The following is a 21,632-nucleotide window of genomic DNA, read 5'->3' as shown; positions in this document are numbered from 1 at the left end:
GTAGACTGTCCCTTTAAGTGAGGCTCTATATCTGAGTTAGTGGTTTCTCACATAATGGGGCAGCTTGAGAATAGTATGCTGACGAGTATCTGTGAGTTCGTAGAGATACAAATTAAGGGATCAGTAATTAAGCATGTAGCTAAGTGGATGTATGCAAACGAGAATTCACACGTAGACCCGTGGGCGGGAGTTATTAACATTGTACCGTCATGCCCTTATAGGTGGAGCTAAGAGCCACCCGAATTTTCTTTTGCACACTTTTTGTCCCTCAGGTTATTCTCGCTTTTGGGAACTACATGAACAGCTCGAAGAGGGGCCCAGCATACGGCTTCAAACTCCAAAGCCTCGACATGGTAAGTCAACCACACATGTTTTTATTTTGTTTGTTGTTTGGCTGTTAATGGTAGTGCAGAAAGGAGCGGTGGTAAATTTATGCTCAACCTCAGTGTTGCACCACAGATGAAGTATGAACAAGGTGGTCATTTAAACAGTCATAGAGCACATGGTCGGAAAGTTTCTGGGGTAAGGCAAGTTCTGTCTGACTGTAGCTGTGGGGTGCAAGAAACAATACATCTGCGTAAATGTAGCCTAAAACTTTACAACCTGGAACATGGCTTCTGGAATGCAGGAGTCGGTTAGCATTTTATCCAATTGCTTGAGAGAAAGCAAAGCTTTGTCTACTGGCAGCTTGCAGTAGCAGCGTATATTCCATGCATCTCCACTGACTGTACACGGACACATTGCTCAACTCTGAGGTTGGCCACCAAATACCGTTCATGCTAATGCCGCTTCTGACCTTTCACAGTTCAGTTCAGTTTCTAAATGAGGTGTAAATTTTGATGCCACATTTTAACAGCGCAAGATGACAAATGAAATTAACATTGCCTATGCAAAGTATATTGAGGTGAGCAACATTGATCTCTTGGTTCTCATGCTACTTTTGTTCTTTGTCTGTTGCAGCTTGCAGACACCAAGACTGCCGACAGGAAGATCTCGTTGTTGCACTACATTGTCGAGACAGTCAGCGCCAAATTTCCCGACCTCATGGCATTTGATCAGGAGCTGCGATTTGTCGAGCGTGCATGCACGGGTGAGATAATGCTGACTTGATTTTGTGCAGCTCTCAAAAGTTCCCTGACTGGTAGCAGCATACGCTACGTTCTGGCTAGCAACAGCGTGTGAACTAGGAGCATTTATGATAAGCGCCAAATTTGGGCCTATCGATTCTCTGACTCTTTTAAACTGTGTAGGGCTGAAACGACCATGGGTCAGTTACAGGGAACCTACACTGAAGAGCGATGACAAGAAGAATGCTGGTTGTATGCAAGCACACAGATTTTAGAGCGTCTTCATTTCTCTCTACTCCCAGACAGTATGCTTCTATTTTTCTGCTTTGCCTAGGAGCTGCGTTTTTCTTTCCACAAAATTGCTTTTAGTGTTTGTGCTTTGCTATTTGTTTAACTGTTTTCTTTAGAGGATTCCTATTGGTGTGCTCCCTAGACTTAGTGTGACTAGACTTTCCAGCATTGGAAACACATATGGATAGTGTTCGTGCTTCAGTGTGGATAGCTTTTGTGGTCTGTGTAGGCAGGCAGTACAGACAGAGACGTGTTTAGGATTTAAAGTTTACACTTGTGGTGGAGTGGTGATACCACCACATGGTGTGTTTGAATTCTTCATGTGACTGCTGAAAACGAAGGACTGGAACTTTAACACGTGTAATCGCATTATTCATAATTCATTTCCCAAAAGTAGTCACTTTTGTCCTTTTTAATCTGTGTGAATTGCTAAACTATATGAAACTATGAGATTGGGGGATATGTACCATTCAATAGGCCACTGTTTTCTTCTGATCTTCCTGTATTTTCGAACTAATGTTTCACTTTTTCTTTTTATACAGCTAGTGCTCGGCTGACCCCGTATTATTGACCGATAAACCCTTTCTGCAAAATGAGAAAAAAAAAAAGTGCTGTAGCGTCTCGTACATTTTTTAAATTCAACTATTCATGTCGTAGTACACCCTGCACTGCATCTTAAAGGGGTAGAGACACCAAATTTCAGTTTTTATTTTTTATGTTTGGAACAACAGATAAGACAATTAGTAAACATGCATCACCACAAGCAATCAGGCTATGCCAGTAAATGTAGGGAATATTGATATATTGAATGCAGATATATTATGAACATAGGCTGTATTGAATTCATTGTAAATATAACAAACATGTAGTTTTACTTTACTGAATGTGGTCTGCCCTAAGACATGTGTATTAAACTTCCCACTCCTAAATAGTGCCTGCTCAAATGGCAGATGGCAGACTTTTGCTGCATCACATTTTATTTGTTAGTTTATTTATTTAATTTATTTGTGGCGGTGCAACAAGCGTTCATGTCACATTTCACGTTTTTGTCTCGCTTGTATGTAAGCGCATAGTTGTAGTTATCAAATGGCTCACTGCTACTTCCCTGTGGTACTGCAAAGAAGCTACCGCGATTCTTATCATGAAGTCCCGTTTCCACGAAAATGGGTGCTTCATGTGTCAGCTTGTTGGCCTTCTGTGGTGGTTTGCCCCTTTGCACTCAGGCATTGCAGGAAAGCATCCATTGTGGGTGAACACTGCTGTTCAGATTTCTACCTTGAGTCGCTAGATTCGGCCCCCTTGCAAGTTGACACATGTCCGGTTGAATGTCAAGCCTGTATATACGACCACAGTTTGTCAAAATAGCAAATGTAGTAACTGGAAAATTGTGTTATCTGGGAACGTATTAGCTGGAAGAAAAGTAGTGTAAATCTGTGGAAGGTTTTTACTCTCCACGATTTTCAGCGTATGAAACAGGAAATCATATGAACCATAAACGCATCAACGAGGTTCTACTGTACTAACGGTATGTGAAGTTGGTAGTCAGGTGGGCATTTGCTCCTTCTCAGTGGTTGACAGTACCCAGAAGCAGCAATGAATCTTTTATTTATTTTTCAGTTCACTGACTAAACTATGCTGCTCTTGTTATGAATGTTATGGATTTCAGCTGTATCGAGCTGTATTAAGATTTTTTTTTTCCGGTTTGTTTTTAATGAGGTATGACTTTTCAGGCTGTCTAGCAACCAGGAAAACCAGGAATTGTCAGGGAAGTTTTATGCATCGGAAAAAAATCAGTGAAATGACAGAAAAATCATCAAAAATTACGCCAAGTCAGGGAAAATGGCACGATATATTTTGAAGTGCATTTTTATGTTAAGCTGGTGCGCAGCCAATATGTTATTCATGCCCACTTTTTTTTTTTTTTTTTCGCTGCCTTGCCAACGATTGTCAGCGGCCACGCCGCAAGGTGATGCGCGATATATTACTTTCACATCAGCGCATGGCTGAGCTACCACAATAGCAGAACCAATATGCACGTGAAGTGGGTACTCACTGAAATATGCGCAACCGCTGTGTGAGAGTAGTATGCCACAAAAAACAGGAATTACCGCGCCGGCAGTGGCTAGCGCGAAATCGATCAGTGAGCTGTGCTGTCAAGTGCACGTGCACGCAGTCATATTGGATTGGATTGGCTCGGCTGTTTGCGGGTTGGGCGGCTCGCGTGCTCTGAGGCTGGCATCAGTGCACTTTTAATTTTCTGTAAACCTTTAACGTTATTAACACTAATTACAGCCTTTTTATTATTGGAAATTGCAGAATATGAATTATAAATAGCTTTTTGATGTGAATTATTCATCTATGCTCATAATCATCAGCAGCTACACTTTTTAACCTCTTCACTCGTCAGGGAATTTGAACTGAAATAATTGAGGAAAACCTGGAAAAGTCAGTGATTTTGAAAATAGGGACTTGCTAGATGCTGTTATTTATTACAGCTGCAGGCACCTACTAATAGTTCTGAAGTCACAAGTAGGTTTGAGATCACGTGAGGCAAGCAAAAACGGCACTAGGATCTTTGCTGCATCATTTGAATTTACACCAACTCTTTTACTAGCCTTCCCGAAGAGCTGAGACAGTAGTGAGGGAAGGAAGGGTTATTGTGCTGTTTTTGTATGCCTCACCTGATCTCAAGCCTACTTGCAGCATCACAGCCACCGGTATGCTGTTGGAAGTGAAACTGCGTGGGAGAGAGTTCCATTATAGATCGTTTAAGCCTACCACGGTTGTGCAGTGGTTAGGACTCTTGGATGCTGTGCCCAAGGATGCAGGATCAAATCCCGACCCCAGTGGCCGCTTTTTGATGGAGACAAAAAGCAAGATGTTCGTTGTTCTGTGCGATGTCAGTGCACGTTAAAGAACCCCAGGTGCTTGAAATTTCCGGAGCCCTAGCTCCACTACGGCATCCCTTATAGCCTGAGTCGCTTTGGGACGTTAAGCCCCATAAACCAAATGAAATCAAAGAAAAGCCCAGCATGTTAGAATACCATGTGATGATCCATGCTTACTAATGTCTTACACATGCACCATTCCAGAGAAAAAATCTCACTCACAGCATCAACAAAACATGCAAAAAAAAAAAAAGAAAACTTTTTTTTCCCGTTGTTAAAATACACTGAATCGGGTTGTGTTCCTTGCTGGTGAATGCAGTGACGCTTGAAAACATCCTGACGGACAGCCATGAACTCGAGAAGGGCATGGACTTGTGCAAGCGGGAGTTGGCCCTGCGGAGGGACTCCAAAGATGCAGCTGTGCTGCAGGAGTTCCTGGCCCAGTCGGAGGACAAGCTGCGCAGGCTGCAGCAGGACATCAAGACGGCCCAGGTACTCTTCCGAGCTGGCTTCAGGATTGGCTACCAAGTAGCTAACATAAAACTGTCATGAAACTGCTGACAACTTATAAAGTGTGTTGCATAATGTGTACTAAAATATCAGTGATGTGGACTTGTGGAGTTGGTTTCGATGCTTATGCCGCAAAAAAATGAGCAAAATGTACTTGTTGAATGATGAAAAATGCGTTTCAAATTTATGGCTGAAGAAGTGTTGTGTATCCATCTGAGCTTCCTTGCTTGCAAAGTCAGCCAGTAGAGATCATAGCGTGGTTGCGCTTTTTTCTGTGTACTTTTGTTTTCTTTTTTTTTTTTTTTAGTCTTCTGTTTTGTGCAGTCTTTTATAATTTGTGAACGGTCTTTGCAGGAGGCGTATGCTGACTGTGTGGAGTACTTTGGGGAAAGTGCACGAAGTGTTGCTACCAATATCTTCTTCTCCATGTTCGTTCGGTTCATTAAAGCATTCAAGGTAAGCGGTTTCAACTAAGAGCTTCCATTCTCTTTAGATGCCAAATTTTTAACATGATAGCATTAAAGGCCGTGTTCTCTGAAAATTCGGCGTTGGCGTTGTGCTTTCTTTAATTCAATTTTCTCAGCTATAAATGAGTGTCTCGCAGCAAGATTTGAGTGGCGCCGTTGTTTTGCAATGTCTGTTCTCTCTCCGGCCGAGCAGCAGGCTGACCAGGAGAACGAGACTAGGAGGAAGATGGAGGTGGCAGCCCAGGAAGCGCTCAAGAAGCCGCCCCAGGAGTCCATCCAGAAGAAGAACCTCCTCAACGCCAAGAAGAGCACCCAGGTAATCAACCGGCCACTGGCCAACATCCCCGCTGTCTACCGCTTCTGGCGGGCACAGAACGCCCGCTGAGGGGTCCCCACCTCCACCCACTGCTCTGCTGCTGGGCGTCAACGACCAGCGACATGGCACTCCTGCACTGTACCGAGCATGTGCTCTTTTGGTTTCGCTACAGTGTGGGGAGCTCAGCAGATCATTTCTCGCATTTTTATTTATTGTACCATGCCACATTTTTGTTGATACTATAGTGCTTCTTAGGAATACCGAACGGATGGCTGCAGTTTACGTGTAGTAACAAATGCGTTAACAAACTACGCCAACGAGTGAAGGCCATGCATCACTGCGGCGGCACTGTATCCATAATTGTCATCAGGAAGTACGCAAGTGTGTGCCGTTTTCTAGCTCGACCCTAGTGAACTGCTCAAACGTTAAAGGTCTACATTGTGCTTATATGCTGCCAGGGTTTTTTTTTTTTTTTTTTTTTTTTTTTTTTTTTTTTTTTTTTTTTTTAACAGTAGCCGTACCTTTAGGTTTTGTGTGCTTGCTTTGACTGGAAGGTCACTGGTCACTTCAGCATTTGCATTTCTCTGTTCTTATTTATTATTTTCTGCTACAGTATGCAGAAGTCATTCTCATTCATTTTCATTTCAAGCCTTGCTAAACCAGCAGCTTGGGTGCAGCTAATGAGCAATCCATGCTTGCACGTGGTTTCGTGCCTGTTGTGCTATAATTTGGAATGACGAATGCAATTGCTTTTGCACAAATTCATTTGACTGTCACAGTCAAGTCAGACTTTAGACTTTTTTTTTTTTTTTTCTTTTTGGCCTGCAACAGGCTGCACAGATAGAGCTGTGTTGTATGGATTCCTTTTGTTGTTATGAGGCTTGTCTGAATAAGTGCAGCATTGTTTTCATAACGAGGAGAACTTTTTGTTTGTGTATTTTTGTTAGCGAAGCGGGAACGTACTGCTCATCCTTCAGCATAGTTTTCTTTCTACCTTCGAGCAGTGCACTGCCAGATCAGGCTGCCAAAGCACTGTCAAGCGGACGAAGTAGACAAGAATAATTTTAAATAACGGGGCTACTGAAAATGATTGGGTTACGCAAACCCTTGACGCATGTGAGAGAAGGAAAAGAAATGACATTCTTTTGGGAACCTCAGGGAATTACTCCACGTGCAAGCTGGCTCCTGGTTTCGGCAGGTGTAAAAATATTATAACCGCCCAATCAGTGGCCCCTTGGCAGGCAAACAGAAGTATGCACAGCAGAGAGATGCTCGATCTCTCGATTCTAGCAGCTAATATGTGCGCATATTAAATATGCATTGCCCTTACTGGTCATTTCTTTATGCCAGCACATTCTTTAGAGCTCATTTGGTTCCTCCCTCTTTTCTTTATTCCTTGCAGATAACTGCTCACTTTTGTTTATGCCCTACAAAGCAAAATCCCTTTTCTCTTACTTCATTATAATGTTGTTTCTGGTGAGCCTTTTTTCTAAAGGCCATTTCCATAAGCTTTGTTTTTTTCTTTTATTAGAACACGTGCTTTTCAATCATTTGTCCCGCGCAGCTTTTGTTCTGGTGCATCTGTTTTGCTTTGCAAGCATTGTGAAGCTGTGTTAGTGCTTTTATTTCCTACGTAGCCGCAATGTGGCAATGTCAAAACACGTGCTGTGTGCTTCATTAATTGAATGTGCATCTACGCTCTTACGAGATCAAGTCCAGCCCACTACCACTGGGTGGCATTTCACGGGTACCAGCGTGTACACTAAGGCTGAAGCCACCTGCTTCAATGTAAGGTGCTCTGCAAGCCACAGCTCACAAGTGCTACACCTGCATAGAACCTCTGTCAAAAGTTCACTGGCCACGATCTCTGCTTCGTTGCTGCCTCGAAGTTTCACAAGGATAGGGGAAGGCTATGCTTCTTGCTTCCTAGCCCTCAAGCAACCTTAGTGTCAAGCAACTGTTCTTGTTGCAGGTGTAGTGGCCGGTGTGCTTTTGAGAGAACTATGTGCAAAGCGGAGGACACATTGCAAGGCGGAAAATGTAGCATATCTATGGATGGCAAGGCAAAGTCTTTAATCTAGACCATTGCGTTTGCCAAGGCAGCTTGCCAAATGTGTCCGGAGAGAAGGTGATACATCCATTTTTTTGTTCCTAATGCCCGTGTTTTGTCACGTAAGGGAGGCCGTTCTGTGAGCTCTGCAGGGAATCTTCTAGAGCACCCTAAAGAACCGTTATAACTGCCAAATGTATCGTTCCAATTTCTGCTGAGTCACTGCCTGCTATTGTTTGTTGATTTCTCAAGTTGTAATCCCATTGTGTCCATAGGGCGTGGACAGTTACAGCCATGTTTCTGTTGCGGCAGTTGCTGTGAGCCACCCTAGCTGTCCTATTGTCACTCTTGGTGTATATGAAAGTCAGTGAGCATAAACTTGTCACTGTAACATAGTGCACTGAAGTTTGCTCCGAGCATTTGCTTGATCTAAAAGTTTGTCCTGCTCACATTGAGTTGTGACAGTGACATAGAAATACAGCGACACAGGCATACATATACATTGGCATACAGTCTGACGTATTCTATAATGGCATGCGCGTAAGAAAGTACAGCATTGTTGCTTGGCTATTTCAGTAGATGAAAATTTATAAAGAACTGTTATATTGCATTTATATGGATAGTAAAAAAAAAAGAGGGAGTAAGTAGCTGATGTTCAGTAGCAAATTTTTATGCCAGTATGTTATACTAGTGCATCAGCATGCCTGTAAATAATAACACTACTAAGCCGTACCTCGCTCTTTATTGCATCGAAAAAAGCACAGTTGTGGAAACTGCCAGCTTTCGCTTTACCTTTATTTGCGAATTTACTATATATAAACATGAAGACTGTTATACTGTGACATCTGTGATAAGTTTATTTTTTAGCTTTTACAATAGTTCATGCCACAGATATTTTTTGTGTGTGTGTGGTTAAACACTATGATGTTCCTTTTTCAATTTTTTTCCTCTGTGCAGTGTTTGGACCCTGTGCGATCCCAGTCGAGACCAGTTGGTGTTTCCAAAAAACGCACTTGAAGTCATTTGGTATTTGATTAGGTTCAGCTGGTCTCCAATTGGTCTCATTCGTGTTGTTGGAAACTCCTTTCTATTGGTCTTGACTGAGATTATGTACGAAATGCTAAACATTGCTTTGGTCACATGTTAGCTTGTGTGCCTTGCCCTATTTTGTAAATGTACGATGCTTGCCATGTATGATGCTTTCGCTTTTGCTGTTTTTGCTGGGTAGAAAGCTTCCTAAGCAAATGCATTGTGATTGTAAAAATGTGTTAATGTTGATAACTTCCAAGTGCATGACAGATACAGTATTTATGTTGAAGTTGTATAGAATAACGTTATACACTAAAAGTGCATTTTTTAATGACCACACATCAGGTTTCGTATCTAGGTTCCTATCTTACTGGTATGCCTGAGACTTAGTTACTAGCCGGAGAAGTTAGAGATAGCATTTCTAAACCATGTCATTATTTACTCTAGACTGAAGGACATCGTTGCTTGGAAGTGGTGTCACGCATGCTATTTTTTTTTTTTTTTTCCTGCTTCCTCTCCCATCAGTTGAATGCAACAAACTTGCTAAGTGTGCTTTTCTTGCAATAACTGGAACGTGCAAGTTTTTTTAAAAACTGACTTGTTGATTGAAGCCACGACGTGATAACTGTGATACACAATTTCATACTGTTATGCCTCCCAAATAAACGCATTAGCTGCCACCACTTCCCTGGTAGTCTAAAACTGCATGTGTTCTGTTGGCTGGCATCTTTCTGGGACCAGTTTTCTGACATGAAGCAGATTATCAAGCTGTACCGCGATGCAGCCCTGAAAAAAAAAAAAAATTAGCAGGATGCTGGTCTTTTGTGACAGGTCATTGCTGGAAGAAAAGGCTTTCGGTGTAAAGTCATCCACTTAAAACATGGTGTTGGAAATTTCGGACATTGTAAATGCATGCTAACATGTTTAGTTCACACATATATCTTATACTGCATGTCTTCAAGGCTTTATTTCTTGCCTCTAAGGCTTAGGGAAGTCCCTTTTACTCACTCGACTATATATTTTCAAACATAATACTGAATAAATGCAGCTTCTTAAAAATATCTCAACTTCGTTATTTAAAAGTACAAACATGACTTACAGTAATGTAATAAAACCCACTTATAATGACTTGACATTGCAATCTACATCATAGTCTATACATGACTGGAAATATAAGTTAGTGAATGTATTGAATCTTATCATTCTGCATTTAAAAAAGCCATTTTAAAATTATCTTGTGAGATTTATAATTTCAACCATCATATCATGCTATATTGTTGTTTCAGATGAGGTTATAACACTGAATTACTTACTAGTTTTTGCTACACGTATCAAAGGCTACTACAGAGCACTGACAGCTCCCTTGCTTCCTTATTTCATTACAAAACATGACATCGTACATGGCATCAGGGGGATGGCAGAAAGTTACGTTCACACTCAATGAAAACAGTTACATTTCATGCAGTCTTGTTGAGGGTGACAGTCAACGGTGAATTGAAGAATGTCATGCAGTCTTGTTGAGAGTTGAGGGTGACAGTCATCGATGAATTCAAGAATGCGAACCAAATTGAAGTCTGAAATTTTGCACAGTTATTTCACTTTATGCCCAGAGATGCACCTAGGTGAAGAATGGTGCTCATTTCCAAAATGATTGGCATGGCAAAACGGGATGTTGAACAAAGTCTTCTGTGTGTGTCACACTCTGCTGACAGTTGCTAATCTGGAGCCGACAAACTTATGCCTGTGCTGCAGCTTTTGTGCCCAGGCCAAGAGCCGTTGGCTCGTTAACCGTAAGCAGAACTTTTAGGCCAAAGCAGCACCTTCTAAGGTATTGAACTGCAGGTGTCCCAACGATCAGCTTCTCACCGACACAAATTGGCTCCATTGCAAATTGTGTTGAAGGTGAGTCCCCTGCGACACAGTCCGTTGTCAATACAGTCAAGCTGTTGCACTGTGATGTTAATTATAAGTGGGTTGACCAAGGTACATGTTACACGTCCATATTATCACCCCCCATCTTTTTCAAGCTTTACTAACCTCTGCGCAGGAGCCTGCAGCTCTCTCCTGACATCAGTTAATGCTGCTTAGGCTTGCTTACTTTAACCCACCTCTCGCATGCTGATAACCTCTTGCAGTCTGTTTTGTTTGAAAATATGTGTGGTAGTGTGGGTATGCTCAACTTTAAAATATAGTTGATCGCTCTTGGTTGTGATCTTGGTCACGAAACAAACAGCTTGCCTGGCATTGAAAAGCCTAGCTAACCCAGAAAAGGCCCAAGTGTAGTGTTACTGCTGATTCCCTATTCTATTGTTGTAGCGCAAGGCAGTGCCTCCGAGTTGGCTGGCTGAGCCGGGCAGTTCATGGCTATTTTTGCGGCTAAGAGTGATTTTCTGTTTGTACTGGATGTGTAGGGTAACATATAGTGCACCCTACTGCAAAACACACTTCAAAACAGACTGCAGAAATCGATTTTTATCCAGAAATTGTTCACAGAGAAACTTGGAGCCAAAAAAATGCAAGTTCCTGTGACCACAGACAGTGAAGAGGGGCACGCTTAGGAGGGGTGTGGGAAAAACAGTTGCATCCTAGTGAACTACAGTTATTTCAAAATGTATCCCTCTTCAGCGTCTGCAAATGCAGTCACGGCTGACAGCCTTTTGGGTCATCAATGAAAATGCGCCGCTTTGCTTATGTGTGTCTGTCGCAGCCATTTGTTGTGTGCTGCAAGCAGCTCCAAGCCTGTAATGCAATTGCATATTAGATCACGCCCTCTTCTCTCTCTCTCTCTCTCTCTCTGTTTCTTTTTATTTTTTTTTAAAGCTACTTTCTTTCAATTTGTATCTGTCGACACCATCAGGCTGAACTTATTGTGGCTTGTAGACATGCATGACTGGCGGTTACAGGTGGAGCTGGCACTTTCTTGTGTGCCAGTGAAAGGGAAGTGGTAAAGAGTGACAGCGCATGCTGATGCTACCATGCATGTTGGATCTACCATCTGCTTTGCATGAACCCACCGTGTATTCTTCCTGTATAACGTATGACTTGGTAGAGCCAGCATGACACCCAAGAAGAACTATGGCTACCAGATACTTGCGTTATTCTCTGCATGCCAAAGTGAGAGGGCCACGGTGGTGTGATGTCGTGGGGACATTGGTTCGCTGCACATGAACATGCATAGACTCTTGCAATGTGCAACTGATGGACGACGTTTTACTAACCCATCCATTCCATTATTGTAATTTTTTTTTTTGTCTTGTCTATGCAAGGCTGTCCAAGTTGCATGAACTGAACCTGATAGAAAGTAATTATGCTTGATGCACAGATATTTTAGCAAAGTTTCTTTCTTGTTTTATTGTAACAGGCATGTTATCTTAGCATTTAGCAGTACTACAGGACACGTGTTCTGTGAGCAGAATTGTTATTGTAATTGTTATTGTATTTTTTAATGTGTAAGCATTCTTAGGTGACTTCCTTGGCAAAAACATCTGTCTATAACGTAATGTATAACATGGTCTTCACATGTGTACACTAGTGTAACAAGGTTTATATAGGAGATACAATAATACTAATAAATATAGGAGTAATTAGTGCTTAATATTTATACTTATAGTACTTAATTAGGTATTACTAAATTAGTTCAAACCTAATTAATGCAAGAGCATCACAAATTTATCTAGGAGATACAGTGATAATATGGATAAGAGTACTTGGTATCTCATACTTACAGTACTTAGTTAAGTGTTGGTTGTTAATGCCTAATTTGTCACAAGTTGATGAATTAAACATTTTAACATTTCATTACTGCTAACCTACACATCATGACTGCGAGCTGCAAATCATGTGAATAATACAAATAAGAGTAATTAGTACATCATACTTATTGTACTTGGTTAGTTAACAAAACTGTTTGGTTAATTAGAATATACTTAATTGAATTACAGTTAATTAATACCAAAATAGTTAATTATGCTAATTAGAATGGTTAACACCAAGAGTGCTTACACAATCATTGACAATTACCTCGGAATTACTGTGCATTCTTACTGAGCTAGTTTTTTTATCCAAGTCTTTGTAACCTGACAATTTGTCATTCTTTAAACGGCATCTGTTTGTTACCAGTCCAAGAAAATTTACTGTGCTCTGTAACCTGCCTATAAGTCCCTAACAGGTTTTAGAATCTGACATATGCACCTTGTTTTCGTTCTTTTTGCCTTTTGACTTTAGGCTTACACTCTTACAAATTTTGTTGCTGTGAGACAACATAAGCCTACCGGGCATCTGATTTTTACGTGCACGTTTGTAAAGCCCCAAAAGGCAACTAAAACATGATTTTTCAATCTCGCAATTCCTAATTTGCTGAAAAGGATGATCCTCAACATTTTTTAAAATTGACACAGAAAGCTCGGCTTTGTTGTGAGGTAACTGCATAGAGGACGTTCAGAGTGCATGAATAATTGCCACTAATGTCATTCTGTGTATTGCGTTAGGCAGTTGCTGATACGTAGTGGTAGTACCAATTCTTGTGGCATTGACTTTAAGGAGAAGCATTTTATATTGAACAGATTATTAGATCTGTATCAAATGTATAATTTAGTGCCTCGTAGGTCAGAATCTCCTTGAGGATGGCGACATTACTCCAGAAGCAATGAACGATAATATCATAGGTATCATTACTGAGTGCGCTGTAGAAGTAGGCGGTAGGATAGGTAGAGAGGATACTGGTAAGCTGTCTAAGGAGACGAAAGATTTGATTAAGAAACGCCAGAGTATGAAAGCTTCCAATCCAACAGACCAGATAGAATTGGCCGAGATATCAAAGCTAATCAATAAGCGCAAGGTGGCCGATATAAGGAAGTATAACATGGAGAAAATTGAGCATGCTGTAAAGAATGGGGGAAGCCTTAAAGCGGTAAAAAAGAAATTGGGCATAGGCAAAAACCAGATGTATGCGATAAGGGACAAAACGGGCAATGCATCACGAATATGGACAAGATAGTCAAAGTAGCCGAGGAGTTCTATACAGATCTCTACAGCAGCCAAAGTAGTCAGGAGCGTAATGAGATTGGCGGTAGGGAAAACCAGTCAGACGTTCAACCAGTGACTAAGGACGAGGTCAAGAAAGCATTAGAAACTATGAAAAGGGGGAAATCAGCTGGAGAGGATCAGATAACTACAGATTTGTTAAAGGACGGGGGGGGGGGGGGGGGGGGGGATATCATGCTAGAAAAACTGGCTACCCTGTATATGCAGTGCCTGGTGTCATCGATGGTACCGGAACCATGGAAGAATGCAAACATTATCCTCATTCACAAGAAAGGGGACTCTAAGGACCTTAAAAATTACAGACCAATCAGCTTACTGTCTGTTACGTATAAGGTATTTACTAAGGTAATCGCTAATAGAATCAGGACCACCTTAGACTGCAATCAAGCAAAGGATCAAGCAGGTTTTCAGAAATGGTACTGTGCTATAGATCATATCCATACCATCAATCAGGTGATAGAAAAATGCTCGGAATATAACCAACCCTTATACATAGCATTCATTGATTACGAAAAAGCATTTGACTCAGTTGAAACCTCGGCGGTGATGCAGGCATTGCGAAATCAGGGGGTAGACGAGCCGTATGTGAAAGTGCTGGAAGATGTATATAGTAGCTGCACAGCAACCATAGTTCTGCATGAAGAAAGTAACAAAATTCCCATAAAGAAAGGTGTTAGGCAAGGAGACACGATCTCCCCAGTACTATTCACAGCTTGCTTAGAGGAAGTATTCAGAGACTTGGAATGGGAGCAGTTAGGAATAAGGGTAGATGGAGAATACCTCAGTAATTTGCGATTTGCTGATGACATTGCCTTGCTAAGTAACTCGGGGGATGAACTGCAAATAATGATTGATGATCTAGACAGGAAAAGTAGAAAGGTAGGCTTAAAAATCAATATGCAGAAGACTAAGGTAATGTTCAACAGCCTCGGGAAGGAACAGAAGTTTACATTAAGTAGCGAAGCACTGGAAGTAGTAGGCGAATATGTCTACTTAGGACAGGTAGTAACTGCAGATTCGGACCACGAAACATTAATACAAGAAGAATAAGATTGGGATGGAGCGCATTTGGTAAGCACTCTCAGATTATGACTAGCAGCTTACTGGTATCGCTCAAGATGAAAGTATACAACAGTTGCATCTTACCTCTACTCACCTATGGGGCTGAAACGTGGAGGCTAACCAAGAGGATTCTGCTTAAGTTGAGGACAACTCGGAGGGCTATGGAACGAAAAATGGTAGGGGTAGCATTAGGAGATAGCACGCAGAGTGGGTCAGAGAAATAACTCAAGTTACTGACATTCTAGTGGAAATTAAGAAGAAGAAATGGGCATGGGCAGGACATGCAGTACGAAGAGAGGATAACCGATGGTTGCTTAGGGTAACAAACTGGATTCCAAAGGAAGGAAAGCCTAGCAGGGGGCGGCAGAAAGTTAGGTGGGCGGATGAGGTTAAGAAGTTTGCAGGGGTCAAGTGGATGCAGCTAGCACAGAACGGGGTAATTGGAGAAATATGGGAGAGGCCTTCGCCCTACAGTGGGTATATAGTCAGGCTGATGATGGTGATGATGAGGTGTGTAGACAATGATGGCAAGCTTGATTCATTTGCACATAGCTCATTGTTCTGTTACTTCTTTACTAGGCATCTACAGTGGCAGGGCCAATTCTTTAGCACATGGGACCCCCGCAGTAACTACAGAAGCATTCACTCACGTTTGTGCAGAAATGTTAACACTTGGACTGTCTTACATCTAACATGGTATTGTGTGGAGTTGTATTAACCACTATCACACTAGTGTCTGTCTTCACCATGTGGCCATTCCGCTTCTAATCTCAAATTGTTGTGCGACGTTTGCGTAGAAATTAATGTAAGTTTACGTTGTTCTTAGTCTTGATCGATGTAGTAAATGTATCTATACTTTCAAATGAGCTGTGTGTAATAGTGCAGCATGTATGCATACCGTGTTTTATCATAAAATGAACGCACTTTTTAGAACAAGAAAAGAGAGTGGTCATTAACGAGAGTAAAATTCACATCCTCAGCAAAATAGGGAAATGTTTTAATAAGAAATTATGAGAAAATTGAGGTGACCAATTGCTCCCAAATGTTTATTTAATATATGACTGCACTTTTTATGCCAGTAAATTTGATGTAGTACACAATATGTAGCTTTTCTTAAAATTGATAATCAAAAACTTTTATTCATTTGTTGGTGCCCTTTTGCTCTCATTTTCCTAGGACGCTGTGATAAATGAGCTGAAGAACAAAACTCGGCTGGTAAACGAGAAGCGCTTGCTGAAGCAGGATGAAGTCTACAATGGAGCCCTTGAGGACATCCTATTGGGTGAGTAATGTTACGAGGGCCTTGCTTCTGATTACTTTCTTAGTTGGGACTTTACCTAAAACAGCACCGATTGCAAACTTATTTGCCTAAACAAAACAAGGAAGGACTGAACTAGTTGTTCAATATTTCTGCACAGTAGCTGAAGGTTGCTGATCATCAGATGCATAGGTTCGTTGTGAAGTCAAGCTTAACGAGCACTTCAGATGTAAGCTTTGTCCGATGTGACTGAGCTGCTACAAATTTTGCGAGTTGTGTGCTTGATGTGTTTGAAGCAGTGTGAACACCTATGTCAAGAGGACAGAACGCCACTGCATTTTATACGCATGCCGTGTTAAAGCATATAAGCCCTTTTAAGCTTGGAATTTCGAAAACCTGCTTCGAGGTGGTGCCACTTTGCGGTAGAACTTTTGCCGTGCCAGCAGTGAGTTACGCCATTTGCAGTGCCTGTGAAGAATCTGACTTTTTACACGTACCTCCCTGTGCTGCTGCAGGTCTGAAAAACGAGCCGTACCGCCGAGCAGATGCCGTGCGCAGGAGTCAGCGGCGGAAGCAGGAAAATGTGCGGCTGTCGCGCACCATGGAAGAGATGGAGCTGTAGCAGCACCTGCCTCCACCTGGTGATAGAGTGCAAGAAGAGTGAGTCACGCTCGGTTGACACAAATTTCTCTGTCCACGCGGACTGATGTTGACTAATCTGCAGCAAGTGATGCCATCAGCAATTTGTGCCCTGTGGGTGGTGATGCTATTTTCACAGAAGTGTTAGTATTGTCGCCATATCTGTAAAAAAATAAATAAAAATTTGTTGGACTCTGGATTTCAGGGCAGTGATGTTGTAATGACCACGATGAGTTTGAAGAAAAAAATTCGGCATAAACTTAAGACTGCTTAGTTGTGAGAATGCGAAAGTGTTGCGTTACTTTGTAAAATGCTGGGTAATGCTATGTTGCATGGTGACTATGAGTCACGAGTCATAGCTATGATTGTGTGTTATGTTTGTACAAACTTACATTACATTGTAAAGTGCTGAGTTGTGCCATAGCCAACCAATCACTGTTTGGCCCTCTCATCTGCCATCTACCACCTGCCAGAGACATGCTCATGATTTTCATGCATTTTGAGGGAGACTGGGTTTTTCTCCTATTTGGACTTCTAATGGTTTTGCATTAATTGATTCATCTGTTTGCAACAGTTGGTAGGTAGTGTTATAATGGCACTTTGAGTGACACCGGGTCTCCCCAGTAATGGGGCTTTTAATACTTTCACATTAGATTAATTCAATTTATTGCAGTAGGTGGCCACAATCCACTCCGCAGATAGGCCATTGTTCGTCTGCCCAGTCCTCATCACGAACACGCCTCTGGCAGGTGGTAGTTTGCAAGTGACGTGGCCACTTGTGTGCCTGTAATCTGTGTCACTGGCCAAACATCGCTTTCCAAGAAGCGTGATTTACATGCCGTAGAAGCAGGGCGCTCGTGCCATTGGCAGTTCTTGTGCTAACGGGACATAAAGTGCCTTTGCATTAAGGTACTGCCTTGTCAGATTTGTGCTTTGCAAGATCTCGAACTCTCTAGGTTGTAGATCAGCTATTCACTTTGACTTCATTGGTGCAAGTCGCGGCCTTTGTGACTGTGCTGGTACTAAGTATTGAAAGTTCAAGCACACTCTGCTAAATGTTGCCTTCATTTCCCAGGCTGAGGAAATATGGTTCACTATTGTTGCAGTCTCTTATTTGTTTATACAGCATAGCCTCCTGTGTAGCAGCACTAAATTCTTTCTTTGTTAATCAGAGATCGAACCCTACCGCCTGAACTACCGTTCCCATCTAGAAACTGGTGCTAACACACAGATGATATTTGCCAAGTATGGCTCTCTTAGTGGCCTGGTCAGAGCAATATGATTTGAGTGACTACCTGTGCAAACTATTCCCCTTTACCCCCCATCCGCGACCATGAGCCTTCCTATTCAATAAAGGACGTTCAATCAATCAACTTCTGTTAATGTAAAAGTTCAGTTTGAAGTGGTTTACCTAAAATTTGATTTAGCCTTAAATTGCAACATTTTTGTTTGTTGTATAGTGTCAGACCATGGCTGGCTAAAGTCTTTTTTAAAAGAGATAAGCAAATAGGGTAATGCGAGTTTTGAAAACAGAAATTTTTTTATTGGGACACATATTTTAAAGGGGAAAAGTCAGAGTATGGAATCAGAAATCAGCATTAACAAAATTCCAGACCTTGGTGATTTTATTATGTGCAAAATAATATATAGTCATAGAAATTTGTGGAAATGTTAATGCAAAACTGCCTTGTGAGCAAGAAAAAATTAAATTAGCTCTCGTTTATTTACAAATACTACTGCAGACAGCAGTGCTGCTATGAGCACTATGTGATTTACTGAAGAAGTTGCTTGAGTTGTTTGCTTCTAAAAGAAACCTTGCTCAGGTTTATTTCCCATCCCATATGTAGAGCCATTTGGACAATATAAAAACTAAATAAATAAAGTATAATGCTATAAAGCACAAAGAAAAAAAAGGCAGTGGAACGTAGCATGTTCTAAGAATCTGCATGCATGCCCCAACAAGTGTATGATTACTGCAATGACCAACTAGCCCCTGTCTCTTCTCTTTCTTCTTTGTGCAGGAGTGCCTTCTTCCTTCGTCTCGAGAGGCCTGCTAGTGATGGCAGCGAGCCTTTCGACGACACCCTCCACTGTACAGCGTGCACGTGCAATTTGCAGAGCGAATTCTCCCGTGTCACTTGTTGCATTGTACATATAGGCTGTTGAGTTAGTAGCACCCCTCCACAAGTTATAGAGTATGGGCAGAAAAGCCAGTACTTCCCCTGCGAGTCATGTGGGTGTTGTGTGTATGCATGTATGTGTGTGTATGTGCAAAGAGGTTTCTTTCGCTAACAACCCCCATTCAGGCCGGTAGGGCTGCAGGTGTGTCTGGTCTTCCCTGTCGCGGAGCAGAATGGCGTGCAAATCACTCAGGGGTGCTGCTTTGCATCTGCTTCGTCGCCGGTGCAATTCATCGGCACCTCGAGACTATCAAACACCCTACGATGTGTGCTTTGCTTTCTCGGTGCTTTCGACAGACGTTGCTAATACGAAAGAAGATAGAAAAAAAAAGAAACACGTTTTGCGTGGTTGTCTTTCGCTGTGCCTCCCTTTGAACTTTTGTATATTTAGTTTGTGCTGTTGCTGGTCGTGCTTGTCGCAGGCATTGTCTCGTGGCAAGGACTGAGCTGTGTGTTCGTTTGTTTGTTTGAGCTTCTGGTCATCCTTGGGAGAGCCCCACATGTCGTCTTCGCCAAGTTCTGCGTATGCAACAGCAGTGACGTATAATGCCTGCTGTGAGCAACTGTGTTGTTCGTGCATACTCGTTCTCCTTTGTCGCTTCCTTGTTCACGGAGATTTAGTCGTGTTGGCTTGCTGATGAAGGCAATCCTGTCATTTATGGTTGTTTTTGCAATAATATATATATATACATATATATATATATATAAATATATACATAAACATATTATATATACAAATGACCGCTTTGAGAAAGCAACAGTCTTGGCTCTTTTGCCTCTGCTGTCTTTATTACTTTTTACCCTTTTTAAACTTACATGCTGCAAATCAACCTCTATCTCAAGCCTTTGTCTACCTACGATGAATTAAATAGTCCAGAATGCCGCAGTTTCATTATGTACAAACAGTTATCAGGCAAATTGTTACAGATAGTGTCCTGGTACTCGAGACAATGAATAAATGTTAAGGGTTAATAAAAGTGAACGAGTCCAGCCTAGAAGTAGAGTACAATCATAAAAGCAAGGTGCTGTTATGAAGGGTTCAACTTTGTTAGTCCGCATACAGTGCCAACGTGGCTGGAATACATTTACGTTAGCCATAATTTCAAGTATGCACGTGTGAGTATTATCGTCTTCCTTCCCGTGAAAGTTCATGGGCTAATGGAATGATTTGGCTAATATTTGGGTCCGGGATTGCAGAATAATGAAAAGAAAGCATGTAATGAAGTTCGTGCATAATGCTGCGGGTACGTAGTACACAAACATTTGGCTTTTGTCGCCTCCCAGTTAACTGCAGGAACTCACAATTTGTTTTTTCAGATTGGGTTCCTCCTCAAGTACGGTGATATATAGTGGATATTCTAAATGGATGGTACATATTTAATGCTTGTTTCTACAGAGGCTGTTCAGTACATGTTCAAAAATGGTGGTGCATTGGATGCACCGTCTGATAACTTGTTTTGTGCTCCTGGCCCTGTGCGCGGTGAATGTGCACAAGTGTTGTCGTTTTCTTCTTTGACTTAAAAACTCTGAAAAACTTTCCTTTAAGGTTATGATGTCCTTGCCTACAGGCTGTATAATGCACAAACACAACCATTTTCAACCATGACTGTTAAGTACTGGCTGTTGATGCACCCAAAAGTGTGCTGCGTAGACAAGCTTGTGAAGTTTTAGCATTCTCCTGCACTTGTGTATAGTTTCAGCATTCCCTCTGTGCTGCTGCTAAGCAAAAAAAAAAAAAGAAAGAAAGAAAAGCCTTCGACCATCCGCTTTCTTTTTATTTTTTGTTTGCTTGAGCTGTGCACAGTTCACATCCACATTGTCATTAACGGCTGAAAACTTAGTTGTTTTTAAACTATGTGTAATGCTAATGCGGAGTAGTGGCTGCATTCTGCTGGGAACCCATTTGCATAAATGTATTGTCACCATGAAAGCATCAGCCAAGGGACCAAGCAGTGATTATCATCCCATGCAGAATTATAGTAAGAGGCTCAACAGACTACCCCTAAATAAAGTTAAAAAAAAAAAAAAAAAAAAAAGATGCATGTACTAGCGAGAGCGTACAAAACATACAGTGGCGTAAATAGTACTTGGGGCCTGAAATGGCATTCAGAGGAATGCTATCACATTCTTGATAGCTCAAGTTAAGCTGTCATATTCAAGAACCTTTCCTGTCACTCTGCCGGACTGTTGTGTTGAATGCCAGTGATGATGTTCAGAAGGTGACACAGTATTCAGGGGCATATACTACGATGTAATAAAAAGCAAAAGGGCCATTTTTGCCCGCTGGCAGCAATAGCTGCCATCGTTGTCCAGACCTTCTGACAAGGACTTGTAGGAATTTTTTTTGTACATTGCTGAGATGTCTATTAAAAATGTTTTTATGGCTGCACATCGTTGTTGTAGCTGTCGTGATTATCAATTAACATGCTAGCAAGCAAGATTGACTACAATGGTCATCGACATGTAGCACTTGTAAAGCAGGTGGTGCACAAGTATGAGCAAGTCGGAGATGCCTGACTAGGAACAGTCTCTTGCTCTCCCTTTTCTGCCTGTTGCCACAGGTAAAGGATCGCCTATAGCTCGTCACTGAAAGGAACGGCAAAGAAAGGCTGAATATATTGGTCATCAACATGTGGCATCTCCGATTTTGCTTTTCTGGCTGTTGCCACAGGTAATGGAAAAACACCATATAAGAATGGCCTATTACTAATGCGAAAGAAAACATTTTTTGCCTCGCGCTTCGTGTGAGTGGAAAGGGTGACTAGAAAAACGTCTTTCGCACTGACACTTAAAGAAAAAAAAAAGAAATCATGCAACCACCAAGAATCTAAC

At 41.6% G+C, this 21,632-nt stretch overlaps 1 protein-coding gene across 2 annotated transcripts in view; it reads left to right on the top strand.

Annotated features, from left to right (window-relative positions):
• The window catches only part of Frl (formin-like protein), a 257,689-nt gene extending 236,853 nt beyond the window's left edge, over positions 1–20,836 (top strand). For both annotated transcript variants that reach the window (XM_084594601.1, XM_084594600.1), the window contains exons 20-27: positions 273–353; positions 961–1,090; positions 4,566–4,738; positions 5,111–5,212; positions 5,417–5,539; positions 15,900–16,005; positions 16,497–16,641; positions 18,642–20,836. In XM_084594601.1, coding sequence (XP_084450727.1) covers positions 273–353; positions 961–1,090; positions 4,566–4,738; positions 5,111–5,212; positions 5,417–5,539; positions 15,900–16,005; positions 16,497–16,603 — 822 coding nt within the window. In that variant the 3' untranslated portion in view covers positions 16,604–16,641; positions 18,642–20,836. The remainder of the gene's footprint in view (positions 1–272; positions 354–960; positions 1,091–4,565; positions 4,739–5,110; positions 5,213–5,416; positions 5,540–15,899; positions 16,006–16,496; positions 16,642–18,641) is intronic.
• Positions 20,837–21,632: the final 796 nt, after the last annotated feature.

Source organism: Amblyomma maculatum, chromosome 2 (assembly GCF_055883805.1).
Source record: "Amblyomma maculatum isolate TAMU_Amacu chromosome 2, ASM5588380v1, whole genome shotgun sequence".
NCBI lineage: Eukaryota > Metazoa > Arthropoda > Arachnida > Ixodida > Ixodidae > Amblyomma > Amblyomma maculatum.
Note: the sequence above shows the minus strand (reverse complement) of the source record. Positions and strands in the feature narration are given on the sequence as shown.